Source organism: Oncorhynchus nerka, unplaced genomic scaffold (assembly GCF_034236695.1).
Source record: "Oncorhynchus nerka isolate Pitt River unplaced genomic scaffold, Oner_Uvic_2.0 unplaced_scaffold_1185, whole genome shotgun sequence".
In the NCBI taxonomy this organism is placed as follows: domain Eukaryota; kingdom Metazoa; phylum Chordata; class Actinopteri; order Salmoniformes; family Salmonidae; genus Oncorhynchus; species Oncorhynchus nerka.
Window position 1 is genome coordinate 129,159 of NW_027040152.1, and position 19,970 is coordinate 149,128.

At 43.5% G+C, this 19,970-nt stretch overlaps 2 protein-coding genes across 3 annotated transcripts; one reads left to right on the forward strand and one right to left on the reverse strand.

Annotated features, from left to right (window-relative positions):
- Nucleotides 1–565: 565 nt before the first annotated feature.
- LOC115110588 (zinc finger protein Gfi-1b-like) lies at nt 566–5,275 on the forward strand. Of its 2 annotated transcripts, none has more exons than XM_029636380.2 (6): nt 566–647; nt 2,267–2,619; nt 2,825–2,997; nt 3,350–3,493; nt 3,607–3,772; nt 4,251–5,275. In XM_029636380.2, exons 2-6 carry the CDS (start codon nt 2,316–2,318, stop codon nt 4,445–4,447), a joined length of 984 nt encoding a protein of 327 aa, XP_029492240.2. In that variant the 5' UTR covers nt 566–647; nt 2,267–2,315; the 3' UTR covers nt 4,448–5,275. The 2 variants fall into 2 exon arrangements, with proteins under 2 accessions (XP_029492240.2, XP_064872071.1); XM_065015999.1 differs by lacking the exon at nt 566–647 and adding an exon at nt 1,442–2,110.
- A 342-nt stretch (nt 5,276–5,617) lies between these two features.
- Nucleotides 5,618–18,573, reverse strand: engl (endoglin, like). The gene is given in 19 exon segments (XM_029636379.2): nt 5,618–6,925; nt 7,374–7,475; nt 8,492–8,551; nt 8,676–8,754; nt 8,877–9,134; nt 9,136–9,364; nt 9,366–9,430; nt 9,821–10,012; nt 10,157–10,231; nt 11,020–11,175; nt 13,356–13,522; nt 13,722–13,914; nt 14,300–14,444; nt 14,599–14,764; nt 14,860–15,034; nt 15,290–15,427; nt 15,521–15,690; nt 16,631–16,743; nt 18,124–18,573. Coding segments are annotated over 18 exon segments (2,502 nt in total). The 5' UTR covers nt 16,695–16,743; nt 18,124–18,573; the 3' UTR covers nt 5,618–6,857.
- Nucleotides 18,574–19,970: the final 1,397 nt, after the last annotated feature.

Genomic DNA, 19,970 nt, shown 5'->3' on the forward strand with positions numbered 1-19,970 from the left:
GTGACTCAGTAGCATAGAACATTGACTCTCAGACCAAGATGGACAGGTTTGGATGTGTGCTTGGTCCTTTCTAGTGTACGGTAGCAGGATCAGTCCTCTCTAGAGGTAAGACAACAGGCAGGATGCGAACAACAAGCTGAACACCGAGCACAGGTTTCCATTACAGAAGTTGGTTAACAACTGGGAATATCAGATTTGTTTTATTCAATCAAAAACTAAAACAAAGAAAAACAGTTTATCTAGCTGATAGACTATTTCTGATTAGAAAATCTCTGGTGTAGATTAGAATAAATCTTGAAAAATAACCAATGTTATGCATCATTGTCACATACTGTAATTATGTGTGTAAGAGTCAAATTAATGTTACAGTATGAGTTTAACAGATTAACATTTTTAATTTCTAGCCTTTAGGTAAATGCTTTGAATTGTACACTGAGGTATAGACTTTGAATGCACTGTAAAGGTTGGCTGGTGGGTTTTTTGTTGAGATTTCCCACAATCCATTGTTCAGCAACTGCTTCAAAATCAAACCAAATCAATTGTTTTCTGTCATGTCATCAGTTAATGGGTGCGAGGGTAAAGAAAAGGGGATGTTACAGACACCAAAGAGATAGCAACCACTCCAGATTCAACTCTGCATACAAGTGGTAAGTTACAGAATTCAGTCTCTCTCCAGATTTCAACATCATAATATGAGATTGGTGTTTAATGTTTTGCATAATATTTATTGAATTTGAGGATTAATTCAGTACAGATATGAATCATTTTAATACATTTAACTGACGAGCAATAAAACATATTAGATATTTTTATGATTGAGCTTGACTGAAAACTGACCAAAATAGGTTATTCTTTTGACAAAAGTCTGTGTTGTTTATTAATATGTGATCAATGGTAAAAAAAAAAGATATTCTGATAATGTGTAGAATTGTGAATATCATTAGGAAGAATTGCAAAGGAAATATGTTGCATTTGTAATTTGATTGCAATGTATGGTAGGATTGTATGCTATTTTATGAATGATTTGGTTACATATGTCATATTTAGAAACTTTTAAAAACGTATAGAGACGTAGATCTATTTAGTAAAAGCTCAAAATGTATTTTTCACAACAGATCGTGAGATTTCAGTTTGAATTGCTTTGACGGAGTAGGGTAGTCCTCAGAGAAAGACCTGCTTTTGAAATGTTTTTTAAAACAGTGTGCAGGTGGCCATGATGCATTTCTTACCCAAACCACAGGCTTTGGCATTTTAACTGATTATTTATCAACAGGTGTGTGTGTTTCACATTGACATACGAAGATAAGGAATACTAACTCAGAGCAACATGAGTGACATTACAGCTTACTATAAGTGTGATGTGTGTAAATGTGTGCTGTAATTGTACATTTTCACAGAGCAATTTTTAGTGATAATACATTTTTCAAAAATTTGATGAATGACTACGTTACATTACGTGGAAAATTCATTAATGAAAGTTAATGTTATCAAAAAATGTATTATCTCTAATTTCGCAATCTCTTACAGTAGAAACAAATATTTATATATCAAAACTATTTTATGTCCCTTACTTAATTGCAGAAAAATATCATTACGAACCCAACACATTTCACATTCTCCAGAAATTCAGAAAGGGAGGGGAATGATTCTGTGGATAAATTTACTGAGTGTACAAAACATTAGGAACATGTTCTTTTTTCATGACATGCAGTAGAGTGACCAGGTAAATCCAGGTGAAAGCTATGATCCCTTAATGATGTCACTTCAATCAGTGTAGATGAAGGGGAGGAGACAGGTTAAAGAAGCCATGAGATAATTGAGACATGGATGGTTTATATGTGCAGAGGGTGAATGGACAAGACAAAACATTTAAGTGCCTTTGAACAGGGTATGGTAGTAGGTGACCGGTGCACCGGTTGTGTAAAGTACTGCAAGGCTACTGGGTTTTTCACACTCAACAGTTTCCCGTGTGTATCAATAATGGTCCAATACCTAAAGGACACAACTGGGGAAGCATTGGAGTCAACATGGGCCAGCAAAACTGTGGAACGCTTTCTACATCTTATAGAGTCCATGCCCGACGAATTGAGTGCAACTCAATATTAGGAAGGTGCTCTTATTGCATTGGTATTTGTAGAAAAATGAAATGAAAAATCTATAAATAATATTAGTTCATTGTTGTTCTTTAATACAGAGGAACACTTTGTCAAAGAATCTGTCATTAAGTGAATTTCGAATGACTCCTTGTCTCTTGTCTGTTCTGTAGGTATTTATCTCTCTCACGCTCGCCACCTTCCCCTTGCCTCAGCTCTGTCATGCCTCGCTCATTCCTGGTCAAGAGTAAGAGACCAGGGTCTCACCCCCCTTGCTTCTCTAAAGGCACCAGACACACAAACCCTGACCAGCCACAACCTCATACAAACTATCACGACAGGCAGAACAGGGCATGGTGGGAAGTAAGGTCCCCACATCGGAGCCCCTTCCAGGAGGACCAGGGCAACCTGTGCTCAGGGTCAGAGGTCAGGGACACCCTGGAATACCCCTGCCCTAGCTGGGACGGCATGGCAACCAGACCACACAGCACCTCGCCAGCTGACCTCTGGACCAGCTGGTCTGCAGGTATCCGACGGATCCTGACTTTATGGCTCTACACTCTATTTATTGTAAATAATAAATAATTAGATGTAGATATTTGTTATATTTGTATTCCATCGTGTTAAACACTTCAAGTTGCCTCAATTTGATTGTCATAACTATCTTTATCAAATCAAAAATATTTGTTTTATTTCAAACTCAATCTACTAGTATGCCACTTACTCCACAGAAACCGGAGGGTACGATGATGTGGAGCCTTCCGAGTCTGCCCTGCCCTGGTCCCTACACTGGCCCCGGGGCCCTGACAGAGAGAAGGAGCTGGAGAAACTGGTCCATGTCTTACTGAGCCACAGGCCACATATGGACCTCAACTCCACCAGCCCATGCCCCCTCTGTGAAAAGGTAAGAAGAACCAGCAAGGGTCAGGAATTACAATATAATCAGAACAGCACATCTACCCTTATAGGGTGTATCAACCAAAAGTGTATGGTTCCAAACCATGCAAACCCCTTCAGGCATGACTAAAATAGAATAAATTAGATACTGTTTGGTGTTTGTGACCTGAGACAAGAGTGACAGTAGAGTGGTGGAAATTGTACTCAACAGGGCTCTGTGACATGTCAGAAAATGACATAACAGCAGATTTGTTTGGTGTGAGAATTGAGGCTGTGATGGGTAATTGTGTTGAATATGGTTGACATCTCTGGGAGTATGAGCTACATCTCCTGTTACTCTTAGCTTTCTCTTTTCTCAGGTCTTGTCCTCAGGAGCTGTACTGAAGACTCATTTACTCAGGTCACGTACATGCGTGCATGCAGTCCCATTGGCCACATCAGCCAAAGCCCCAGAGCACCCCTACGAGTTCAAACAAGCTCTGGGCACGTACGGAAGACCAAAGGTATATCTGGCAGAAGTACATTGGTGGAGGTCTCTCCACTTCCCAACACAAACTATATAAAAATACTAAATGGCAAAATCCTAACCACATCTCTGTGAATGTGTGTGTTCCAGGAGCGTAGCTATAGCTGTAAGGAGTGTGGGAAGGTATTCAAGCGCTCCTCCACCCTGTCCACCCACCTGCTCATCCACTCTGACACCAGGCCCTACCCCTGCCAGTACTGTAGCAAGAGGTTCCACCAGAAGTCAGACATGAAGAAACACACCTTCATACACACAGGTATATGTATATACTTTATCTTATACCATCTATTGCATCTTGCCTATGCCGCTGGGCCATCCATATATTTATATGTACATATTCTTATTCCATCCCTTTAGATTTGTGTGCATTAGGTAGTTGTTGGGGAATTGTTAGATTACTTGTTAGATATTACTGCACTGTTGGAACTAGAAGCACAAGCATTTCGCTACACTTGCATTAATATCTGATTACCATGTGTATGTGACCAATACAAATGTATTTGATTTGATGTGCGGGGAGGTACACTGTAAGCACACATACACAAATGAGCATAGTGGGTGTTGAACATAGGTCAGCTGGTGTGTGTACAACACAGTACAACTGACATACACATTGTGCAATGGTCGCTTACATCTTAAGTTAGGAATCTGCCCTACACACTGGCTGCTGTCACAGAGTATCTCTCTTCTTGAATTCCATGTCATGTCCTGCTGTCTGTCCCTGTCTGTCTCAGGTGAGAAGCCCCATGTGTGCCAGGTGTGTGGCAAGGCCTTCAGCCAGAGCTCCAACCTCATCACCCACAGCCATAAACACAGCAGCTACTGGCCCTTCAGCTGCACGCACTGCCAAAGCAGATTCCAGCGCAGACTGGACCTACAGCGCCACCAGGAGACACAATGTTTTCATAGCAGCGTGTACACACAGAGCTGAGGCCATGGGTATAATGGAGATTTGTATTACATAAGTACTGTATGTAGCACAAGAATGAGTGCTTTGTATAGAGATTGTTGACTGGTATTTGCAGTTCCATTTTTATATGGTACTTTGATCAGTGACTGAGGCTAAGCACATTGTGTTCAAGTTATTTGGGCATTTGTTTTTGTGGATTTGCTTTCGCTCACAGCTTTTCAGGTTGACCGTTTGGATAGTGCTTGAGGGGACCTGATCACTTTAACATCTCTAGCAATGTCATATATATATTGTGCGAGCTGGATTCCATCCATAGCGCAGAAGCTCAGCGTTGTAGCCAGTTGAAATGTAAAGGTCATTTTCGATTGAGCCAACATATGCAACATTTACCACGAATGCTGTCTCCGCCAACACGGAAACGTTGCCTTTAAATGTCAGTCACGCTTTAACGCTACGGATTGAATCCAGCCCTTTAGGCTCTGGTCTCTACTATGCTGTATGTCTAAAAAGACACCTTATTAAAGACAGGTGGTTTGAAGAGTGACAAAGCAAGCCCTTATTTCCCATTGTAATTGGCCATTTTCCTCAGAGCCGTTGCAATTGTAGCTCCCATTGTTGGTGTATGAATGAAGCTGCCATTTTCACTTCACTGTGGCAGCCCACCCAAGGGCATAATAATATACAATCAGGCCATGTGGAACATGACTGCAGTACGAGCAGAGAGAGACAATGATTATGTTGAAATGATGCTCCACAACTATGGCGACACAACGTGACTGTATATTTTCAGTGTCACAGCCTGGTCAGCATGAGTATATATTAAAAGGGATTTAGATACAAAAAATGAAATACTCTGTTTAAGTTTAGAATTTCTGGGGCGTCATTCATTGTTCTCACCCACACTTTATTTTTAGGATAAAACACAACTCTGTCACAGATATTTAATTTAAATAGCAATAGCACAGATAATATCAAACAAAGGGTCACAATTACAACATAGATATATACAATAAGGATCTGGATAATGGCAATTCCCCTCACACATTCTACTCAAGACATATTTGACTTCATGTGTTCCTCTTTAAACTCTGTAGTGCTTGTTTCTGTTGTAACATTAGACTAGGCTAGGTTCAGATTCATGCTCATCCTATAGCCAGTAGTCACACCATTCCATTCCATCCATTCCTAGTTATGACATTGTAGATACAGTATAATGGATCAAATGCACTGACTAGTATTTCTTCCTAACATTTTGAGGAGTTGCTGAGGCCATGTACCTGTAGACATTCATGTAGTTTCGGTCTTTCAGACCTTTACACATCTCATTGCTTCAAGAAGTGTACACCAAGTACACAAAACATTATGGACACCTTCCTAATATTGAGTTGCGCACCCCCTCCCCCACCCTTGCCCTCAGAACAGCCTCAATTAGTTGGGGCATGGACTGTACAAGGTATCGAAAGCATTCCACAGGGATGCTGGCCCATGTTGACTCCAATGCTTCCTACAGTTGTGTCCTTTAGGTAGTGGACCATTTTTGATACACACAGCAAACTGCTGAGGGTGAAAAACTCAGCAGCGTTGCAATTCCTGACTCAAACCAGTGCGCCTAGCACCTACTACCATACCCTGTTCAAAGGCACTTAAATATGTAGTTTTGCCCATTCACCATCTGAATGGTACACAGACACAATCCATGTCTTAATTGTCTCAAGGGGGAAAAAATATTATTTAACCTCTCCGCCCCTTCATCTACACTGATTGAAGTGGAATTAACAAGTGGCGTCAATAAGGGATCATAGCTTTCACCTAGATTCACCTGGTTAGTCTATGTTATGGAAAGAGCAGGTGTTCTCAATGTTTTGTATACTCAGTGTATGTGGTCACACACACACACACACACACACACACACACACACCAGACCTGGGTTCAAAAACTATTTAGGGTATTTCAATTACTTTCAAAGACATTTCAAAGTAAGTATCTGGATATTTTCAGTACTTAAATTTTTGAATGATTTTGGAAATTCTCAACTACACAGGCAAGTGTATTTTCAAATACAAATATCAAAATACTGCATTATTTGAAAATACAAAAATACACAGAAAATAAGCATTTAAATAACAAATACTTAAATATGCATGTATTTGAACCCAGGTCTGACACACACCAGGTGTTTCATCTTCTGCCCCACTTTACCCTCGGTCTCAGATTTACCAGAGGAAACACTGAAAATGAGATAGAGAAAGATAATATTGTATTTCTTACACATGATATGAGATATCACTATTGCAATCTGCAGGTGCTTGACTAATTCACAAAGGGCGCTAGTGACATGATAAGTCTATAGAATACTAGTCTAAATTTGACATTCTCTTTACTTTGTGGTCCCCCAGGTGCTGTGTGTGTTGCTCACGTTCCATCTCAACTCTACACAGAGGTGTTGGCAGGGTTAGTATTCTCGATCAGGCCCCCTCTTCTGGTTGGTGGAGGAGCCCCTGCAACCAATCACATGTCAAGTGTGTCATTAACATTTATTCATGGTGAATAAACCCAGTATTTCTCTCAAAAATCATAAGAAAGTTATAATAGTATCTTCTCTTACACTAGGTCAAATCAAATGTTATTTGTCACATCCTTCGATGTAGACTAACAGTGTAGACTAACAGTGTAGACTAACAGCCCTTCCCAACAACACAGAGAGAAAGGAAAATAGAGAAATAATAGAATGAGTAACGATAACTTGGCTATATATAAGGGGAACTGAGTCAGTGGATGTGCAGGGGTACGAGGTAATCGAGGTAGATATGTACATATAACTAGAAATAAAGTGACAGATAATAAACAGCAGCAGGTATAGAATGTTCTCTGTTTATTTGTGAATATGGTGGTATAGCTCAGTATTTTGGCCTAGGATAGACTTTACGAACTGTCCCGTGTGGTTACCTGTGTGAGAGTAGATGCACCATAGCGCCCCCATCAGGCTGATGCCCAGAAGAAAAGCAACAAACACAATCCCCAAAACTGAGCCTGTGTCTACCCCAGAGCCTGGGTGACAAAAACATGGGAGGGAAAAGTAGTAGTTAAGCCAAATCCAAGTTACTATCACAGTTGTGATAACTAACACATGTAGGAACATCCGGGAGTTGGTATTATGGTTATAGCTAGGGTTAGGGTTGAACCGCTAGGGTTAGGGTTGAACCAGGGTGTGGACATGAAACAAGGGTTAGGGATGAGGCTAGGGTTAAACTGCTAGGGTTAGCGTTGAGGCTAGGTTAGGCAGCTGAACCACTACGGTTTGACCGAACCACTAGAGAGCGTTGAGGAAATAGAGAGTTGGGTCGAACCGCTAGGTTAGCGTTGAGGCTAGCGTGAAAGGTGAAACCGCCCAGGGTTGAGGAGGTGAGGCCAATGACCATCTAGGGTCGAACCAGCAGGGGTTAGCGTTGAGGCTACCAACAGGCTGATGGACCGCTAGGGTTGCGTTGAGGCTAGCGTTAGTACTCACACCGACTAGGGTTAGCGTTGAGGAGGAAGATAACAGTGGCGGGTTAGTTGAGGCGACAGCGCATCCGCCCTAGGGTTGGCGTTGAGGCTAGCGTTTTTTTGAGAATAGGGTTAGCGTTGAGGCTAGCGTTGGTTTTCGAACCGCTAGGGTTAGCGTTGAGGCTAGTGTTACCGGTCGAACCGCTAGGGTTCAAGCGTTAACCTTGAACCGCTAGGGTTAGCGTTGAGGCTAGGGTTAGGTTGAAGGTCTAGGGTTAGCGTACGAGCTGGGTTAGCGTTGGGCTAGGGTTAGGTTGAACCACTAGGTCTTCAACTTGAGGCTAGAGTTAGCGGTTGAACCACTAGGGTTAGCGTTAAGGCTAGAGTTAGGTTGAACCAATCAGGTTAAAATCAGCGTTGAAATGCTACTAAAGTTAAATTGAACCACTAGGGTTAGGGTTGAACCACAGGGTTAGGGTTGTGCAAAACCATTAAGAATAGGGTTAGGGTTGCATTAACCAGGTGACATGAAGTTTAGGGTTAGGGTTGAGGCTAGGGTTAAAGTTACAGTTACTTACTGCTGTGGGCTGGGATAGGCTTGGGCAGCTGAGACACACTGGGCATTTGACCTCTCTGACCTAGAGAGAGAAAGAGAGAGTTGGATAAGAAGAGAGAAACACCATTTTACACGGAGTGAAAGTGAATTACTTCAGGCCCATGTCATGAGGTGGACCACACCACCAATGACCATCTACTACTCACCAGCAGGTGGCGCCTGCTGTCTGGCCACACCAACAGGCTGATGGACCAGCATGGGTCTGGAGAAGTTTCTGTACTCACACTGACAGAGAGAAGAGAGAGAAGGATAAGCATGGCAGATTTAGTATAGGCAACATGGGCAGCCAGTCATTACTTTTGTCATTAATACTACTAGTCATTATGAATATGGAACATGTACTGTACCTGTTGGCTGGGTAGTTTGGATACGAGGGCAGGGATACGGAGGCCCCAGGGATTTGGACAGCCACTCTGTATTGTGGCCGTTGGAGGCCCCTGGGTCACTGACTCAGGGCCACAGAGACGGATGCGACAGTGCAGGAACTGGACAGAGTTGTTGTAGATGGGCCGAAGGACAAAACTGAACCTCAGTCTGTGTATCTGGTCCTCCTCTCCTCCCATTCCTCCATCGCTCTCCTTCCTTTTGGCTCGTCCTCCTCGTCCTCCCTCGTCCCCTCTTCCCACCGTGTTCTCTTTTTCTCAATCCTGCTTTGTTCCTCCAAGCCCTTCCTGGATGCCTGAATGATAGGACTCTAGGTACCTCCTCTTCCTCTTCATAATATTCCTCCTCTTCCTCCTCGTCCTCTTGGCCATGTGTCATGTTGCTGAGTGTCAGTGAGGAGTCAGCGGAGCAGCCGTCTCTAATGACTGACCAGCCAGGGGACACACGGGGTCTGATAGGGAGACACCATGCAAGACCGCACCTCCACACCCCCACCGAGGGCTCCGTTGGCGGAAAGCTTGGCAAAAACAGTCAGAGACAATATGGGTAACACATTACTTTACCATGGTCTTATTACCGAGTTGATATTTTGTAAGTAGAGTGTAATAAGTATTGTAATTACACTAGTACTGTAATTTGTAGGTCTCTGTTTCAACCTGGTGTGCTCTAGTGCTGTAATAGCAGGGCTACAGAGTTCTTATAGAAAGGACTTATTGTGACATATCTAGATGTGATTATAATAGCCTTCTGGAGGAAGTCTGCTCTGGACTTGAGGCAGCTGATACTGTAGAAGACTATAAGAGGGAGAAACACAAGTAGCACTTGCAGCAGGAGCTACATCAGCAGACACACAGACAGGCAGACAGACACACAATTAAAACACACACACATAGCTAGGCAAACTGACCTCCACATAGACACGGTTGTCAGCAGTGATGGCACAAGGTCCGGTCTGCCTCTGCTCATAGCCCTCTGTAACAAACAGCTGCAGTGAGACCAGTGGGCCGGCCCTGGCCCTTGGGAGAGGCCCCGGCCCCTGCAGAGTGGGCTGCTCCACAGGAAGGCTTGGGACACTGGGGACTGCAGCCAAACAGCTGAACTAAGAGGACAATGGAAAAGAGGGAGATGTATGGAATGATAAGGACAAGATATACAAGTCTCTCTCTCACACACACACACAACAAACACACTAATATGAAGTGAAATTGGACCACACACAAACACACAACCTGTATCATCTCACATGTATGACCAGTGGAGTCCACTCGTCTGTCTCATTGCCCACAGCAACCAGAGGCTTGTTTCTCCATAGCAACACCTGAGAGGATGGATAGACACAAAACATGGCAAGTCATGTACTTTAAGAGTTGAAACACTAGAGCAGATAGGTCAGTGAGAGATCAGTAGATATATTAGTAGTTCCTAGTTCATTCACATGCTACATGTCTGTCTCACTGCCTCCCTCCTCTCCTGCTCCCTTTCCTCCCAGACCTCCACCACTCCCACTACCCAGCCCCCTGCTCCCACACTCCTGTCCCCAGGCCTAGCTACACTCAGGCTGATCAGCAGTGTTCAGGACACTCTGACCTAGGTCAGCCATGTGGCGCCTGGGGGAGATAAGACCGACTACTTACACAACCGCAGGGGCCCTTCAGATCACACTAACCAACAACAACACAATTAAAGCCCTGCTCTTCTACTCTCTTCTCTCGTCCTCTGCCTTTCTACTGTGCGTCTCTCGCCATCTATCTCAATCTCACACACAGATACAGAGACACAAACACACAGTGAGGGGCTCCATAGTGACCTCCATGTCCCTCTTCCCACCTAAGGGAAGCCCATCCCTGCTCTATCTCCCCATCAGATCTGCCTCTCTGATGAGGCTGCTGGACTTCCCAATTGCACAGCTCTTTCTCTTTCTGCTGACTGAGTTTAGCACAGAATCACTTGTAAACAGCTGCACCCAGAAGCATGGCCCCATTACCATTTTGGACTCCATTTTGGTGAGACAAAAACATTGCAAAACATGTGGAGACAAACGTTGCAGAAACATTTCACAAAACATGTTAAAATATTTTACCCCTTAAAACCACCTCTCTGTCTTACCGCATTTTTGTACTGCACCCCTCTGGGCTCTCCCTGTAGCAGCCCTTCAGTCCCACAGGAAATGACCGGGAATACCAACAAGAAATGGCTGCTGTTAGACTGGGCCAGGCACTGAGGATCCCGCAGTGTCACCTCCGACACCAGGAGAGACAGGGTCTGTGTGAAAGAGAGCATCACAAAAGCTACACTAAGTACCATCATAAGAACCTACAATACACTGTAGGTCTACATGCAGTATATTGGTATTTGTATGCCATAACCTCACTAACACGCTAAACTACCAGTACAACCATAACCTCGCTAACATGCTAAACTACCAGTACAACCATAACTATTTTTATCTTTCTTTCTCTCTCGGAGTACCTGATCCCTAGGAACATGCCTCAGGACTACCTGGCATGATGACTCCTTGCTGTCCCCAGTCCACCTGGCCGTGCTGCTGCTCCAGTTTCAACTGTTCTGCCTGCTGCTATGGAATCCCAGACCTGTCCCAGACCATTTGACCATGCTGGTCATTTATGAACATTTGAACATCTTGGCCATGTTCTATTATAATCTCCACCCGGCACAGCCAGAAGAGGATGGCCACCCCTCAGCCTGGTCCCTCTCAAGGTTTCTTCCTAGGTTTTGGACTTTTAGAGTTTTTCCTAGCCAACGTGCTTCAACACCTGCATTGCTTGCTGTTTGGGGTTTTAGGTACAGCACTTTGAGATATCAGCTGATGTACGAAGGGCTATATAAATAAATGTGAACCTCGCTAACACGTTAACTACCAGTACAACCATAACCTCGCTAACACGATAAACTACCAGTACAACCATAACCTCGCTAAACTACCAGTACAACCATAACCTCGCTAAACTACCAGTACAACCATAACCTCGCTAAACACGCTAAACTACCAGTACAACCATAACCCTGCTAAACACGCTAAACTACCAGTATAACCATAACCTCGCTAAACTACCAGTACAACCATAACCTCGCTAAACACGCTAAACTACCAGTACAACCATAACCTCGCTAAACACGCTAAACTACCAGTACAACCATAACCTCGCTAAACACGCTAAACTACCAGTACAACCATAACCTCGCTAAACACGCTAAACTACCAGTACAACCATAACCTCGCTAAACTACCAGTACAACCATAACCCCGCTAAACTACCAGTACAACCATAACCCCGCTAAACACGCTGAACTACCAGTACAACCATAACCCCGCTAAACACGCTAAACTACCAGTATAACCATAACCCCGCTAAACACGCTGAACTACCAGTATAACCATAACCCCGCTAAACTACCAGTATAACCATAACCCCGCTAAACTACCAGTACAACCATAACCCCGCTAAACTACCAGTATAACCATAGAGCTAAACTACAGGCTAAACACGCTGAACTACCAGTATAACCATAACCCCGCTAAACTACCAGTACAACCATAACCTCGCTAAACACGCTAAACTACCAGTATAACCATAACCTCGCTAAACTACCAGTACAACCATAACCTCGCTAAACACGCTAAACTACCAGTACAACCATAACCTCGCTAAACTACCAGTACAACCATAACCCCGCTAAACACGCTGAACTACCAGTACAACCATAACCCCGCTAAACACGCTAAACTACCAGTATAACCATAACCCCGCTAAACACGCTGAACTACCAGTATAACCATAACCCCGCTAAACTACCAGTATAACCATAACCCCGCTAAACTACCAGTACAACCATAACCCCGCTAAACTACCAGTATAACCATAACCCCCGCTAAACTACCAGTATAACCATAACCCCGCTAAACACGCTGAACTACCAGTATAACCATAACCCCGCTAAACTACCAGTATAACCATAACCCCGCTAAACTACCAGTATAACCATTGCTAAACTACCAGTATAACCATGTACAACCATAACCCCGCTAAACACGCTAAACTACCAGTATAACCATAACCCCGCTAAACACGCTAAACTACCAGTATAACCATAACCCCGCTAAACTACCAGTATAACCATAACCCCGCTAAACTACCAGTACAACCATAACCCCGCTAAACACGCTAAACTACCAGTACAACCATAACCTCGCTAAACTGCCAGTATAACCATAACCCCGCTAAACACGCTGAACTACCAGTATAACCATAACCCCGCTAAACTACCAGTACAACCATAACCTCGCTAAACACGCTAAACTACCAGTACAACCATAACCTCGCTAAACACGCTAAACTACCAGTATAACCATAAACACGCTAAACTACCAGTACAACCATAACCCCGCTAAACTACCAGTACAACCACATAGTGAAAGTGACCTGCAGAATGTGTCTGTCCACTGCCACGTTGAGTCGTCCGTCCTGACACTGCACACTGACGGCCTCCCAGCCCCCACTGGTCCTTCCACCTCCCTCACTCAGCCACTGCCTGTGCTCCTGGACCCAAGGGGGCCTGCCATCCAGCATACGCACAGGGGGGTCACCTTCTGTGGGAGGGAGAGAGAGAGAGAGAGGTGTGCTAACACACAGAACAGCACTTTTTAGGGATAACATGACCTTCAATATGGGAGACAACATAATTCATCAGGAGAAACACCAACACAAACACACGGTTAGGAAACACAAAATAAACCATCCAGTTCACTCACACAATGAGGGACACAAGAGACACACACAGGTCCTGACCTGTCCCTCCCCCAGCCAGTCTGATCACAAAGTGATTGGCCAGGTCAGCCTCGGTGTATGAGGCCACTTTGGGAAAGCCACTCTGATTGGCCCAGCTCAAAAGGTCATGGGTGGTAGAGAGGTCAGAGGTGAGGATGCTAGTCAGTGTCAGGTCAGGCTCTGGAGGGTAGAGTGGGGACACGCTGTTGGAGGACTGAGTGGAAAGAACAAGGTAGATAGAGAAATGGTTCAAAAAAATGCATAAATGGGATGTTTGTGTTACAAGATAACATGGCAAGCCCTGTCAAAGCCAAGTTGAATGTGTTTATTTAAAAAATAAAATAACCTGAGAGATATGTCCATTGATATTTTGAACTCACGTTGAGGTTTTGAAATGTTGTTTAGCTTGGCCTTCACTCAATGATTGTATTGCTCCTTTAATTTCTTTAGCTATTTTGTCCATTTCATCATTATTTTTTTAAACTTATAACCCTTTTATGATTTTATACCAAACTCCAGAACAGGTGAAGGACCCATTCTAGCCCACATGATAGGAGAAATACCATAATGTGTCAAGTTTTACTGGATAGGGTCCTCACATAGACAGAGATGTGTCCCCGGAGCCCTGGCACTGTGAGAGCCCAGTTGACTGGAACGGCACTGCTGAGGATCAGCACCAACTTGTGCCACCCAGCATTGGCCACTGGGGGCACCAGAGAAATAGTCACCTCCACCTGCAGAGAGCTGGGATAGAGGGAGAGACCGGTCACTGAAAGGCATAGAGAGGGAGAAAATGCATATAAAATGATTAAGGGATAACTCAATAGCTCAACATTGTATTACTTGAACAGCTTCAGAGATTGATATTCTCCACATGCTGGAGATGTCCTAAACTTACCCACAAAGCCCTGACCCTGCTGAACGGAGCTTGATGACATGCACTTCTGGGTTGCCTCCGCCAACTGGAGAACAGCCCTGCACTTCCTGTGGCTGCAGGTCAGAGGTCAGGTAGTTGTGTGACAGGAACAGAGACTGCAGCTGGCACACGCTGGGCATGGTGGTATCTGGAGGGCAGAGGGGAGACTTGGTTGGAGAGGAAGAGAGAAGGTCAGAAAGAGCAGGGTCGTGTATTAGTTGTATGTGTGTGGGGCGGGCTCACCCTCGCCCACGCGGACGTAGACGCGGTTGGCACTGGCTGTGTGTGTGAGGGAGGACAAGGAGCCATGCCGATGCATTGCCCAGCGCAGCAAAGCCCGCGGACGGAAAGGCAGAGAGGGCACAGGCTGCACCTGCACTGCCAGACTGGAGGGCTGCACTGTAGAGTTAGGAGAGACCTGGGGCAAAGGGGGACACTGTGGTTACATAGAGAGACATGATAACACATAGTAATAGAAACATTCATTTGTGGGGGCCTATGTTTCTAAAACAACACACTTGCACAGACATACACACAAACACACTGGAGGAGTCAGTACTTTCATCAGTTCCTCACGGGAAGAAGTAAATACTCTCATCAAAACTGTTTTTTTGAGTGAATGACTAAAAGAGGTACACACACACACACACCACACGAGCACACACAGACTGACCTGCACCAATACAGGCAGATCCGGGGGTAGTCTCACGGCCTCCAGCCACCAGCGCACTGGTTGCTTGGAGCTCAGTACCAGGATGAGAGTTTGACGGGGAGGATGAGACAGAGACAGGGGTCTCAGGAGCACAGTCACCTAGAAGGGAAGAGAGGGGGTCAGGGTAAGGAGGCACAATGTATTGGGAGTGATTGTGGGTGTGTCCTACTGTGAGAAACAGAGAGGGAGCACCTGTTTGTCAGGGCTGCGTGTTCCTCTCCCCACAGCGATCACATGGGTCTCTTTCTCTCCACTCTCTCTGGCTGCACAGCCCGGGCCGGCCTCAAAGCGCTCCAACAGCCCCTGCACAGGGTGAAGCTCCCCGGCTGGAGACAGAGAGCACTGCAGTTCCCCACAGTCAACTGCAGAGTTGTAAAGACAACCAGATGTCACTCAAGATGGCGCTACGGCTGTATACTCTGTTTACAGGGAACATTGAGGACAAACTAATATAGATTGGGTCTCTGGTGGGAGAGATAAAATGAGAAATAAAACACTTGATGTCCCTGAAAAAGACAACAGAGACCATGTGAACTTGGTGTGAGGTTTGGTAATAGGCAGGATGGACGGGGTCACCAGCAGACTCTCTGCTCTCACTGACAAACAGGAGAAACAAGTCTCTGTCAATCCGCCACATAAACACACTAGTGCTCCACTCGACTGCTCTGGTCTCAGACAAGCCCTCTCACTCAGCCTCTCTGTCTACGTCTCAGTCTCTGGTTCTTGCTCTCTTCTTCCAGTCAGTGGCTGTTGGCCCACTATGACTAAAAGACAGCTTGTTGTTCTCGGACTGAACAGAGCTAACTGGGGAGTGGCCCCCTGACTGAACTTTCTATTTTTTTTCTTTACTGTCTCTGAATATTCCACTTTCACTTTGCTAAACCCAAATCTGACTATTGACACATAGCTCTTTGAAAGCAGAGTCACTCTGGGAGGTACTTTTGAGAGAAAGTATTAAAGTTGTACTATTCAGTATGGAAACATCCCGTAGAATGAACAGTACCTCTATAACTGTCTCCTACCTCTTCAAAGAATATCTTAAAGAATCCCACAGCCCCTCCCCCCATTTCTTATAATTAAAAATACAAATGGCTTTTCATGAACTCGCACTTGAATGTGTCAGTGAACTAGCACCGACTTTGCTGACAGCTACTTTATTGAGGAAAATGTACTTATTATGACTGCGATATGTGGTTGTCCGACCTAGCTATCTTAAGATGAATGTACTAATTGGAAGTCAATCTGGATAAGAGCGTCTGCTAAATGACTAAAATGTCCATGTAAATGTATTGTTTCCCTTACGTCCTGTTCTCTCCCCCAGTAGAAAGAGGCAGAAGAGAATCCACCTCGTCCCTGAAACCATCATGACTATTCTCCAGGAGTGAATTCAATGGGAGAGTCCCTCTTGCGACATCCTGAGGGGAAGAGAGTGATTAATACAGTGGTCTAGACGGAGTCTTTAACAAGAGACCAAGTTCTTCGTGTGCATAATGTTATATTGGAAAGGCTGAGAGAACAGATGGATAATATGTATCCAAATAGAGGAGGAACAAACACTAGAGCAAGGACAGAGTTTACCCAGGGAGCAAACAACAAAGTCATCTCTCCCACTGGGTTCTCATTATCACTGCATTATCAGAGCTTCCTCATTCTTCTCCCATTCTGGACAGTATCAGATTCTTGGTGAAATGTTTCTTCTCTGTGTTCTGCAAATTGCAACTCTCAAACATTTGTCAATAATATGCTTTAAAGGCTAAATCTGTGATTTCAAAATGCCTGACTGATAAAATGAGTGACGGGGCTGCAGAAAAGTAGGCACTCAAATTTATAGGAGCTTTGGATACCATGCAATCAGGTCTGACATTCAGTGAGATTGACATGATAGTATTAAACATATTTTGACTCTATTGTTTGTTTATATAGAATACAAATAGGTCTGTACATCTTTCCTTAGCCTTGTTGAGTACACAATGCAATATTATCAAAGGTCATATACCCACTTATCTCATAATTGTCACGTGCCTATCTTTATTCTGTGTCTGATAGTGACACACATCATATAATGCTGTGAGACAGAATTGGAGGTCATTGCTCTGCATCAGTTGACCAGTTTATTGTCCTTGGGTGGGCTCCCGAGTAGCGCAGCGGTCTAAGGCACTGCATCTCATTGATAAAGGCGTCACTACAGACCTGGTTCGATTCCAGGCAGTATTACAACCGCCTGTGATTGGGAGTCCCATAGGGCAGCGCACAATTGGCCCAGCGTCGTCTGGGTTAGGGTTTGGCCAGGGTAGGCCGTCATTGTAAATAATGATTTGTTCTTAACTGACTTGCCTCGTTAAATAAATACAAAAAGGAAGACGTCCAGACAACACACACCTACCTACTCATTGAAATAATGACAAGTCATTAAATGGCGCGCAAAACGCTATTCTCTTCTACTCAAACTTGCCCAGAAAGAACTCACCACGAACTGCAAAATAACGGCTAATGGGACCGGAAACAAAAATTGAACAAAAAGAGGAATAAACTATAGATTTTCTCTAACAGTGTCATTCAAAACAGTTTTTATATTATTTGTCTCATGTTGCTGAATCCCTTGGCAAATTCATGACAAATATTTAGAACTTCACTCGAAGAAAAATGCATTGGACCAGTCAGAATTCACTAGAAATAATACTTTTAAAAAAGTAAATAAACCTACAATGATTCAATTTAAACGGACCACAACTCACAGCACTTCGAAGATCTCTCCTGACTTCTGAATACAGGCTATAATAAAAGTCGTAACTCACCTGTGACAGATTCCCGTGGAGCTGGACGTTGAAAACAGACTGTAGATCAACTAGTGATTCTCAGGTTAAAGGACTGTATTGGCGTATATCACAGCGGGCTTACACACCCTCCGTCCCCTCTTTCAATAGTAGAGAAAATAACAGAAAATTGCCTTTACCAAATCTATGTGCTGCTTCAGGCGTCCAGAGACGCACTGGGTGGCATTTCAGATGGAGTATTGCCTTGATATCTTGACATTTCCGATAAGCCAAAGAAATCAAAAGTTAAAACAGCTTATTTTTTTTAGAGGTGGGATACGGAATTTAAAGAGATTCCCGCGAAATAGTATAAAAGCCAGAGGAGGGGTAAGGAATTGTGCGATAGACGGGAGAGAGAAAAGAGAACAGGTTCTAAAAACGCAAAAACCTAGAAGGCAACAGGAAGAAGAGAGTGAGAGAGGACGAAGCGTAAAGGGGAAGAGGAGGGATGGTGGGAGGGTAAATAAATAGGAACGGAAGGTTGGACTTGAGAAGTTAGAGAGGCAGAGGTAAAGTGAGAGGAATACAGAGGGAGGAGGGAAAGGAAAGATAGATTAATGAGAGATGGAGAAAAATAATTAGACCATAAAGTACACTGTAATTATTTTTATTCAATGTACGTTTGCATGAGGCTTCCAGCTGCAACATGATTGTGAGTTTGCTCAAAAAAATAGCATTCCTGTTGATTCAACATACAATTGTTTGCATATTTCCCAGTGTAAAATGAAACTCTTTAAGACCAGACATTACATATATCATAAGGCTTTTCTTTGAGGGCCTAGTTACACCCTAAACACAGTGGTCTGAAACTCCTGGTTTATAGGCTGTATTAAGCCTGCAAATCACATTCTGGCGTGCAAAATGTTGTTTAATCCCTTTTAGAATCCAGCCAGAGTGAGGATATTCAACAATTGAACATTTATTCACCCTCAAACTGCATTGAGAATGATGGCCAGGGTAGGTGTATGGAAGATTAATTATTGAGACTACTAACAGCTTGGATTAGTTTAGAAAAATGTATGTTATTTATGTTTGTGTAGCAAAAGATTATACGATTAATCAACCAATCAATGCAAAAACACAGGTATTGAAAACAAACAATTCTGAAAATCAACCTGCGATAGAGCATGCTGGGAAATGGTTTTGAGTAGTTTTGAGCAAACATACATTTGTAATTTTACTCAACAAGCTTGTTCAAATTCAGCTCACTTTGAGCAGAGTTTGTTGATTCACCATACAACTGTAAGGCTGCAATAGGATTGTGTGTTTTCTCAACATTTGGGCATATAGCTGAACCAATATACAGTGTTGCCTTCCAAAGGCACACATTAATTAGTAATTCGACTCAACAAGTTTTGATACATTCATATCACTGTGAGCAAAGATTGTTGAGTGAACCAATGTTCACCCATTAGCTACATTTCTTGTCCTTCTGGCTTTATTTTTTGTATTTTTTTACTGTGTAGGCAAACATATATTTTCTCTGAAGTGTGGGTGAAATTACACAGATTTTTATCCAAATTGAGAAAGTTCAGAAATAATTCAGAAAGTACTCAAGATGCATAATGTAATGATTGTGTTTAATACGCATTTTTAGGTCCTCTTTGCTCAATTCTGTTTCACAGGGAAACTCTTATTTCATGCCATGAAATTGTTGTTGGATATGTTATTACTGATATGTTTTCTGGTTGATTTATGTCCCAGATACACATTTTTTATCTGAAATAAATAACAATGTCCAGTACAGTATTTCATATTCAATCTAAATGTAAATGTATCATGGGGAAATTAGTATGTTTGGTCTGTGGACAACAATTTCTAATGTTCTT

Excerpts from the sequence above, each read along its gene's own strand:
- LOC115110588 (XM_065015999.1), top strand. The coding sequence starts at position 2,028 with ATGGGCCAGCAAAACTGTGGAACGCTTTCTACATCTTATAGAGTCCAT. Across the intron at positions 2,111-2,266 it reads TGCAACTCAATATTAGGAAG|GTATTTATCTCTCTCACGCT; the intron begins GTGCTCTTATTG and ends TCTGTTCTGTAG. Across the intron at positions 3,773-4,250 it reads ACACACCTTCATACACACAG|GTGAGAAGCCCCATGTGTGC; the intron begins GTATATGTATAT and ends TGTCTGTCTCAG.